General features: G+C 51.4%; 1 protein-coding gene across 1 annotated transcript; it reads right to left on the bottom strand.

Moving 5' to 3' along the window:
* Nucleotides 1-9,217: 9,217 nt before the first annotated feature.
* LOC116912019 (ubiquitin-conjugating enzyme E2 variant 1-like) lies at nucleotides 9,218-9,709 on the bottom strand (the record flags this gene model as incomplete). Its single annotated transcript, XM_032915908.1, has 1 exon — nucleotides 9,218-9,709. A coding segment is annotated over one exon (492 nt), but the record flags the coding sequence as incomplete, so codon positions are not given.
* Nucleotides 9,710-10,736: the final 1,027 nt, after the last annotated feature.

Here is a 10,736-nt window from a genome sequence, read left to right as displayed (position 1 = left end):
GGAGAGGGTACTGGGACCCCAGCCCCCTTTCCTGGTTGTGATGGTTTATCTTGGAGCAGTCTCTGAGTAATTCTGTCCCCAGGGTCTACTAGACTAAGGGATCTGATCTAATCAGTGAAATACTTCCTTTATGGGTTTATGCTATGTGTAATTGGGAGGTAGTGGGAGGGAGGAGGGGCTAACTTGGAGGATGGAAGACTGTGGTGGGGGTATCCTCTCCGGCCTCTGCACACTTCTGTGGCCATGTCGCTCTGCTTGGCCATAGATTCTGAAACATAGAGCCATGTGACTATGACTGCGGGTGAGCCTTCTGAAACCATGAGCAGAACAAATGTCCCTTCCTTAAGCAGTTCCCGTCAGGTATTTTAGTTGCAGAGGGAGAACAGTGACTGATATTCTGGTCCTGAGGGGAAACGCAGGCCCGCCCTCAGAAGTTTCCATGCAAAAACAGTGGTCTGGAAACCCTAAAGCCAAGCCAATGTAAATGTTTCTACTTTTCAGTTGGTTGTCTCAAGTGGTTTTTTTTCTTTTTAAAAAATCACCATCCCACCCCATGTGCATGCATCCTGCAGCACGTGCACGTGGAGGTCAGAGGTCAGCCTCCGATGCCAGTCTGTGCCTTCCACCTTGTTTGAGGCAGGGTCTCTGAGGTCAGGAGCTCTCCTGCTTGCCTCTTATCTCCTCGCAGGGATTCTGGGACTATAAACATTTGTGCTAGTGGGCCTGGTTTTATGTGGCTTCCGGGGATTCAAACTCAGGTCCTCACGGTTGCGTGGCAAGTGCTTTACTCATTGTGCCACCTTCCTAGTGCAGGTGGTTATGACGGTGGGAAGCTGACCACCCCAGGGCCCATTCTGGAGGGAAGAGTCTACCCCTAGGGACCTACCTTGTGGACCTCCACCTGCAGAAAGCTTATGTGGCTAAGGGACACCAATGCTTATCAAGGCTGGGCCACTGAAGTGACCGTTCCCTGGGATGCTCAGGACCCATCTGCTGGTAGTCACTTGACTTCCAGATACCCAGCAGCCCCTCGGAGCCTTCACTTGGACCAGGTAGGGCTGGGATGTTCCCCAGAAGGCAGAGGTGACAGGCACTTTCAGAGGCTTGTCAGAAAGGCTGCCTTGACCTGAGACCTGAGGATCCCACATGCTGAGGTGAAGGCCTCTTAGAGAGTGGTGGTAGGGATGCTAAGCGGGCAATAGAGATGGCTCTGGCTAAGGATAGCAAGAGGGGCTGGCATCCTTTTTTTCTGTGGGAACTCTGAGCCTTGCTTTCTTATAGGCCAAACTAAAGACCCAGATAGGTGGTCCGAGACCCCCCTCCAGGACTGAAGCCTGCACCCGTGAGAGGAAATGTGGTTGGATTCAGCCGAGAGTTATAGGTCTGGGTTTTGGAACAACCCCTTCCTTCTTTTTTCCTGGTTCACTTGTTCACTCACTGACTGCTTGAGACCCTCTCCTACCCCCATCACTTCCTCCCTCTTGTTCCTGCCTGGAATCAGCCTCTGCTGACCTCTGCAAGCTTGGCGAAACACAATCCTGACTGCAGCGGGTGGGTTCTGACTTATGTCTCAGTGCTGCCCTCTTCTGGTAGAGGCCTGTGGTGTTCCTGTTTGAGACCTCAGGCTCTCTTTTCCCTCAGCAGACTCATCATCTGCTTGGCAGGCCAGGTGAGGTAGGCCTTTCAGGGTTACGGTCTCTTATCTGGATGCAGAAAGCAGGGTCTAGGAGGGAGGCTCAGATCTGACTCACTCTTTCATGTCCACGACAAACGCCTGACCTAGACGGGGAGAGCAGAGAAGGTGTCAAAGCAAGCAATTGGGCTAGCTGGGATCATGTCCCGGTTTTCTGTGCCTTTAAACAAAATCACAGTGTGGCTACTTTTCTGGAGAAATCTCTGGGTGAGACTGTGTTGTCCCACAGGTAGCCTCCCAAGTGTCACCATAGACTCCCCAGCGTCCCTGTCACCTCTGGGCAGCTTCAGATTTCTGTTTGACCTCAGACCGGGAGACAGCTGTGACTGTAGTACTACCCACTTCCTTCTGGTGACTTCGTTCTGGCTAGGCAGATGGCCCTGTTGCCTTCCATGTTGCCCCCACCTCAGTGAGCCTGGGCCAGGTGCCATTGTTGAGTCTGGTCACAATGTTTCACTGAGCAAAGTCAGCACAGTATCCTGGAGTCAGGAACTGAGGCAGGAGCCTTGGAAGGGTGTGACTACTGGCTGGCTACTCATAGCCTACTCAGCCTGCTTCTCTATAGCACCCAGGACCACATCCCAGAGTGGCACCACCCATGGTGAACTGGGCCCTCACTTCAATCATCGATGAAGAAAATGTACCAAAGTCCTGTCCACAGGCCAATCCGATACGGGCATCTTCTCGGTTGAGGCTCTCTCTTCCCAAATAACTAGCTCACAGGACAACTCACATTCAACTTGCCTCACACCGGAGAGGGACACCCTTCTGTCCCCTCACTGAGGTGCGGCCATGAGAGCAGATTGCTGAGAGAAGCAGGGCAGGAGGACATGGTTCTACGGAGAGGCCCCTCCCCACTCAGCCCTCCCCTCACTGCCCCGGGAGTGGTGGATGTGACCCCTGGTGGACCCCTCATTTGCTGTGTGTTGGGATGGAGCAGGCATCGGATCTCAACATGGGGTTGGACAGGCTCCAGCTTTCAGTCAGGAAAAACAGATGAGGGCAGACATCTGTGGCCTGTGAGGATCCTCAGGGCAGATCAAGAAGAAGCTGGCAAGGAGCTGCTGGCTGTCTCTCTTGCTCACTGCTAGGCAGAGACTTAAAGCACACCTTGGGCTCCTATGCGAGCCAGACCATTAGAACCGTAGGCAGGCACCTCTCTTGTCACTCATGCCTTTGCAAATGCTGTTTCCTCTTCCTACGATGCTCATCCTGCTAGCTCGTCTCTTGAATGACTCCCCACATTCTCAGGAATTAGCCGACATGTCACCTCTTGCTGGATGACCTCTCTGAAAATCCCAGCTAACGTAATCTCGTCCCTTGACAAGATGGCGGATGCCCAATTCTCTATTTCCTATGAGAAAAAGCAAAGAGTGAGAAAGTTAGGTTCGCAGACACAGACATACTGCAGAGCTGTATTCTGGCTCCTGACTGGTGGTCACGTGGCCTTGCATATGTCTAGGGTGGGCTGCTCATCAATAATCCAGCAGAGCAGTGGCCTGGCCCCACAGGACAGCCTGTTCTCTGGCCTGGTTATTATTCTCACATAGCTCCCTTTTTCTCTGTCCCCTGGGTCCACAACTCCTCTGAGACAGGACCCAGTCTCTGTTAGGCTGCCTTGAGGAACCTACATCGGTCTATTTGTGGCAAAAAGGTTAGCTGGCTCTTGGGAAATGTCAGGGATAAATCAGAGCTGGCTTGAGACAAGGCCCAGTGAGGCCCAGTGACGTGCTGTCATTTTACAAGTCTCCTTCCTTAATCAGTCAGGGACAAAAACAAGAGATGAAGGGTTCCTATAGCAACCAGCAGCAGGACCCAGGCTTTCTCAGTCTGAGCCTGTCCCAAGAGGACAGTGCTGGCCAGAGGCTGGTGACCTTGGCATCAAGTGGTAGGAGCCAAGTGTCTCAGAGTGTGACTCCAGACACCTAAGCTCGGGCTGGGGAATGGAAACTGGCTCAGTTAACCAGTCCATCCACCCCAGGCGTCCTGGAGCAGCAGATGGAGAAACTGAGTCCAGAAGGGAGAAAAGTCAGAAAGCAAACTTCGTGGTACCCAGGGTCCCCGAGAGAGTTCTTTGAAGAGGCTAGTTTCCTAAACTACAAGCTTATTATTTTTTTTACCTGCCACCCAGACACCAAGCTGTCCATTCATCTACTCACTTCTTTACCCATTCACCCACCACCCACTCATTCATCACCCACCCACCCACTGATCTACCTCCCCACCTTCCCACCAGGGCATCTGTCCACTCATCTACCTATCCATTCATTTCTCCACTCACCTACCCATCAACCTCTTTATCCAATAATTTTTCAATCAGTTGATTGAGCCATCTATCCATCCACCCCCTGCAAAGCCAATACATCCATCTGTCTGTCCACCCACCTCTCTCTACACACCATTTGCCTCTCTACTTCCCACCCACCCCCTCCACTCATCTACCTGACCACCACACACCAGCAGTATGGTCTTAGATGATTCATCCACAGATCCCGACTCAGCCCTGGGATGTGTGTGCAGGGTCAATAGATACGAACTTAAGTAACCTCTGACCTCTGGGCTTGCCAAGAGGATCGCGACAATCATGGAGAACTTTGCTTAATTGTGAAGGCCAGTTGGACTTCTGGGAAAGGCTTGCAGTGGATGTGAAAGGAACAGGACAATGCTCCACATGGGGCAGAAGGCACCAGACCCAGTTCTATGGTTCGAGGCCCCTGTAGTGCAAGCTGCAATGCGCCGTGCCAGCATATGTGCAGTGGGTAGGGGTGCTACCAGCCCCCAGCCAGTGACACTAGAATTTTGCAACCTTCGAGAGCCAACAAGATGCTTCTTCCATTCTTAGCTGTTTTTGGTGAATAGGTGTGAATCCAAAATTATATTTGGAACAAAGTCTGAAAGGTTTTGCTTCTCAGGTTTGAGCGGTTGCTCAGTTGGTAAAGAGGACGGGAGTTTAGTTCCCAATACTCACGTCAGGTGTCACTGTCCGTACCTCAAGCTCCAGGGGGATCTGATGCCTCCGGCCTCTGTAGGCACTTGCACTTCTGTGTGCAAATAAACATGCGCGCACAAACACACACACACACACACACACACAATCAATCAATCAAAAGAGTAATAAAATTACTCTTGGAAAATGAAAAGGCTTCACTTCCTTGGTGTTGATTGCTTAGTGTGACGCTGGGCGTTGAGGTGATCGCAAACTACTATGATGCTTACAACACCTTTTAAAAACTCCGTTTATGTTTCAGGGATCAAGTGCACATTGTCACACATGCTCAGCCTCTGCTCCGCCTCCACGCACAGAGGCAGAACTGCTAGAGCACTGCCCCAGGCTTTTACAGTCTGGACCAGCTTGCGGCTGTGGCTCTGACTGGCATATTCTCAAGAACTGCCGAGCTCCGTGTCTGCTTCTGCTTACTTTCCACGTGAATGTCTTTGCTGTGAAGCACATGTCCCTGTAGTGTGGCCATTAAACTCTTTGCTCTCTTCTCCAGGGAGTGGCAAGGAGGAGTGCTTGCACCTCAGTGCTTCTCGGCCAGACTAGGGGTGAAGCAAGGGAACTGTGGGCTCAGAGTTGAGCATGGCATGAATGCTGGCAGGCTGAACAATGTAAAAAGGGCCAGGAAGTGACTCGAGTGAGGTGTGTTGACTTCCCAGTGCAACCACTCTTCCGACGAGAGTCCCCGGTGTGGCCACTCTCCAGGGCACACCTGGAGCGTGTGCCCGTAGCACCTGCTGACAACCCCCGGTGCACCTGCACTCCCAGCTGACACTCGATGGTACATCTGCCCTCTCAGGTGTTATTCCTGGTATCTGCATCATGCATGTTTGACCCCTTTTCTTACCTTTGACTCTGGTGACTGTTTTAGGAATTAGGGTTGTCCAGGGTCAGTAAGGAGTGATTTCTGCAGGTGTCACGGTTTCTGAACTCTCTGGTTTTGAAGCTTTAGTCACAGTTGAGAAAACTGTCCCAAACATGCCACCTGGGAGGAGTCCGCCCACCAGTGCACATGTGCCCGACAGCTGCAGAGGACCACACCCACACTTAAAAACAAACAACTTCATGTTACTTGTTTTTATTAGTGTGTGTACTGTGTACGTGTGCACATGCATGTACATGTTTGCGAGCACCTGTGTGTTATGTATGTGCCGTAATACATGTGTGGAGGTTAAAGGGCAATTTTGTGGAGCTGGGCTGTCTTTCCATCTGTTTAGTTGCTTGTTGTTTGGAGACAGTGTCTCTCACAGCGTACACTGGACTGATGCACAGTAGAGTGGTCATCCCACCTCTAAGTGCTGGAAGTAAAGGCCTATGCCACCATGCCTGGCTCGCCTTCCACTTTTGCATGGGTTCTGGGGTGTGGAATTCAGATAGGCTAGCACTGCACGACCTCCACCCATTGAATCCACCTTATAACAGCTTTAAAAATTACCTATTAGTGCACTGGTGTGTCTGTGTGTGTGTCTGTGTGTGTGTCTGTGTGTATGTATGTGTGCATGTGAGCATGCATGTGCATCTGTGTGTGTGTGTGTGTGTACATTGCTGGAGCTTTGTCACATCTGTACAGAGACATGTCTATATATACACATATATGCATGCCTATGACTACACTGCACATGCCTTTGTCTGCTTCTTTACACATGCTTGTGACACTTACATACATGCACATACACACGCCTGTGTCTCCTTGTAGACACATACTGTTGATACTTACATACCCATGTGTTACCATATATACAACACAGTGCCACATAATCAGCATGTTTACAGATGTACACATACATACAACACATAGGTTTACATGAGCGTGTATAAACACGTGTGCAGATCCATACCCACGTGCACGTGGATGCACGTGCCCGTACACGTGCACTGTTGTTGTCTTAGCGTATTTCATACACCCCTCCCCGCTGCAGCAGCATGGACACATTCTTTGGGTTGGGTGTCTCTGCCAGCACTTGATATTATCCTAGTTTGGGGGTTCTGCCAGCCAGTGGGCGTAAAGAGGCGTCTTGTTGTGGCTTTAATTTGCATTTCCCCAGTTCTGCATGTGGCCAGGCATCTGGGCTTCCTCCCTCGCCAGGAGTCCATCTGCTCGCGTGCCGTCAGTGCTTGCTGTTGGATGCTGGTGGTGGCGGTGGCGTGCCTGCCTGCAGCTGCCCTTTCGACTCTTCATTTGCAGGCCTGACTCTCCTGAATCTTAGGAAGCTATTTCAGAGTAGCCGTGTGTGTGTGTGTGTGTGTGTGTGTGTGTGTGTGTGTGTGTGTGTGTGTGTGTGTATGTGTGTGTGTGTGTGTGTGTGTGTGTGTGTGCATGTGTGTGTGTGTGTGTGCATGTGTGTGCGTGTGTGTGTGACACATGTGACAGTCTCCTGCTCTACGCCTGCCGTTGAGAGTTGGCAGGCACATCCTACAGACTCAGAGGGCCTCGTGTCATCACTTTGTGACTCTGTCAACTTCTGCCACAGACTAATGAGTGACTTGATGCTGGTTTTAGGTGCTCAGAGCTCCCAAAATGTCCAAGGATCAACCCAGTCTTTTTTCTTTTCGTATGGGGGTTGGCTTTATCAGGCCCTTGTGTTCCCTGACTGTTTGCCAGCACCTGCCGAGGTGATGGGGGTTTCGTTCATGCTCAGACTGCAGTGGCTGGGCTGGCTCAGAGTACACAGTGTCCTTGAGTCTCTGGTCAGGGGCACAGAATGTTCCAGGTGGGGTGGAGTCAGCCTCTCCCAAGCCACACAGATCTCTTCATAGGAGTCAGAGCAGATGGCGGAGGAGCGGATGCTACGTCCCATCAATAAGTACCCGTCACGGGCTCGCAGCCTGCCGGGCGCTGTGGAGGCATGGCTGGTTGCTCAGCAGTCCGCTCGCTTGCTTTTGGGCATATGCCTGTGTGCCAGATGGCTGAGCCTCCTGGAAATCTGATCTATGGAAAATCAGGATTTTTCTTAATTATGAAAATTGTCATGCTGGTAGAACACTGTGGAAGAATAACACAGCAATACCAATCTTCCCCTCTCCCCAGGTTCCGCCAGGGATGGGAAGCATCCTTGCTCTCCCTGGAGTCTCTCAGAGCATGCTACTGTACGCGTCGGGCACTTGGTAACCTAACCCTTCAGTTCGCCTCTGTCCAAAGCAGCATCGTGCCCCCACACGACCCAGACCCATTTCCACACCCAAGCAGGTGAACAATGAATTCTTTGAGCTCATATGATATCCTTCTAGATTACAAGTGCCTGACATGTCAAGCTCTCATGTCCCGTGTGGCCAAGAGTTACACACTAGCCACTGGCTGTGTCTTTTTTTGCAACACAACGAATTGCCTTTATTTCAGTATGCATCCACATTTCAACATTTAGTGATCCTGAACAGAGTGGGGAGCGTGGCAATGAGCCAGGAGCCAGGCCCACCGATTTGCAAACGATCTGTGAATGCGGTGACACAGAGCTCCTCTGGGTCCCTGGCGAGGGTCTGAGGAGCAACACTGAAAGTCTGCACTGAGAGTCTGCAGGGTCAGGGCCTCGTGCTCCAGCTGTCAGGCTCCACACCAGACCCGATGAGTGGTCAGGGTGACTGAGAGCCCTGTTCAAACCTCTTCAATGGGTAAAATCAAAGCTATTATGGGAAAAGGAACCAACTCAGAACCATGTGCACTGAGGACTCTCCGTATGGCCTTTCTCTAGGCATATATCCAAGGACCCTGAGCGCTGGCCTGTCTGAGTCGCCCTGTGACTGCTCTGTTCACCTCTAGACCTGAGCTCAAAGCTCAAGGGCTGATGGTGGTGGCAGGGCCGAGGACCCGGCGCTCCCTTCCCAGGCCGGTGGCAGGTGAACGAGTATGGTCCAGAGCTCAGTGAGGGAGGCCAGGCTCTTCCAATCTCATCTGGTGGCTTCTGGCCACAGCAAGGTTTGGGTGGTGACGGGCAACAAGGGACTGGAGGAGGGGAAAGCAGCACCCCTTGATAAAGGTAGGGAGACGGGAAGCCCTGAATTCCTCACTCGTGGCCAATTTCAGAGGGAGGGGAGGTTACAATATAAGCTTTGGCCAAGGGTGGGAGTGGAGGAGTGGGGACCATGGCTTGGATGGGGCAATCACTTAAGACTTAAGAAAGCAGGGGTGCAGCCAAAGTGCCCCAAGCCCAGCGGTGGTCAGTCCCACGACTGCTACCTGAAGCCTCCCCCATCTATTCTAAGGGCCACCACATAGGTGTGGCGGAGGGCAGGGCGGGCAAAGGCAGACCCAGGCCGAGTGCCAGCAGCAGGTGATTGTGTGAGACGTGTCTGTCCACAGTTGTGTTAGCTGTGCCCACCGCTCCCATAGGAAACCAATTTCAACACACCTTCTTGATCCCAGAAGTTCAACCAGGCAGACAGCGGTTACACTTGACAGATGATGTTACACAGCACAACTTAGGTATTTCAAATGGACAAGAAGTTAGCATCAGAGCAGTGTCTCAGGATGAAGTCTGAGTGGGGCTTCCTCTCCAGTACTTTGAGGTCTACAGATGGATCTAGAAAATTTACTACTGTGGAAAATGAAGACTTGGGTTGGATGGGGAAAGCCTTGGTGACCAATTGCTGTAACACTGTCCTTCTGGTGGCTGTGGCAGCTTCATGTTCTCTTTTGACATCGTCAAGCGCCTCAGTTCCTGCAGGATGACTTCGGTGCTGTGGGAATTCTGCCACTGTGCCAGCACTGCCGTGGCTCGTGGATCCACGTTGGAACTGCTCACGCCGCTCATATTGACTCTTGTCACAAATCTCACAGACGAGGGTGCTTCTGGATACTTAGGGCCACGCTCTATCTTAAGGGTGTATATTGGGTTTTCATAAATTGTTCGTGGAGGCCCAATTATCACGCCTGTCCGTCTTGTGAGTGTCATGTCCTCGTCGTCCTCCAGACCCCAGCTAACTGTGCTGTCTCCTACTCCTTTCTGGCCTTCTTCCAGCTCTTCCAACAGTCGGAAATTTCGAGGGACTTTTACTCCCGAGCCTGTGGTGGCTGCCGTCTTGTGTCACTGTCGCTCCCCACTGGTTGTCTTTTTTTTTTTTTTTCCATCTTTATTAACTTGGGTATTTCTTATTTACATTTTGATTGTTATTCCCTTTCCTGGTTTCCAGGCCAACATCCCCCTAGCCCCTCCCCCTCCCCTTCTATATGGCTGTTCCCCTCCCCATCCTCCCCCCATTACCACTCTCCCCCCAACAATCACATTCACTGGGTGTTCAGTCTTGGCAGGACCAAGGGCTTCCCCTTCCACTGGTGCCCTTACTAGGGTATTCATTGCTACCTATGAGGTCAGGGTCCAGGGTCAGTCCATGTATAGTCTTTAGGTAGTGGCTTAGTCCCTGGAAGCTCTGGTTGCTTGGCATTGTTGTTCATATGGGGTCTCGAGCCCCTTCAAGCTCTTCCAGTCCTTTCTCTGAATCCTTCAACGGGGTCTTATTCTCAGTTCAGTGGTTTGCTGCTGGCATTCGCCTCTGTATTTGCTGTATTCTGGCTGTGTCTCTCAGGAGAGATCTACATCCGTTCCTGTCAGCCTGCACTTCTTTGCTTCATCCATCTTATCTAGTTTGGTGGCTGTATATGGTTGTGTCTTTTAGCCACGAATAGCCCCATTCCTTCCAGATTGAAAGCTCCAGATTAAAATTAGCCCCCTTTCCTCCGTGATGCTTGCTTACAATGTGTTCATTGGCATATATTAATTATTCACAACAATGGCCTTTATCATGATAATCATGCATCTACGCCGTGTATTTTGATGCCCACCCCTCTTATCCCTTCTTTCCAGGCAGTTCCCCTTCTACTTCCATGACTGTTTTGTCCCCAGTGGGTTTAGTTACAGGAGCACAACACTTCACCAGTAGCTACTCTACTCTGCTATACAAAATGTCTCCCCTTCCCCCATCTGTAGACCCTCATGGAGGAGCCTGGGCTTGACAGGCTGGTGAAGGATTAGTCAACAATCCGAGGGTATCACTGTCTCACCCTGGGCAGCAATGGGGCCTCCTTCCTGCTGTCCTTGTCCCTCATGCATCCAG

The sequence above is a fragment of the Rattus rattus genome, chromosome 11 (genome assembly GCF_011064425.1).
Source record: "Rattus rattus isolate New Zealand chromosome 11, Rrattus_CSIRO_v1, whole genome shotgun sequence".
Lineage (NCBI taxonomy): Eukaryota > Metazoa > Chordata > Mammalia > Rodentia > Muridae > Rattus > Rattus rattus.
The sequence above is the reverse complement of the archived record's forward strand: the minus strand, read 5'-3'. Positions and strand labels throughout refer to the sequence as shown.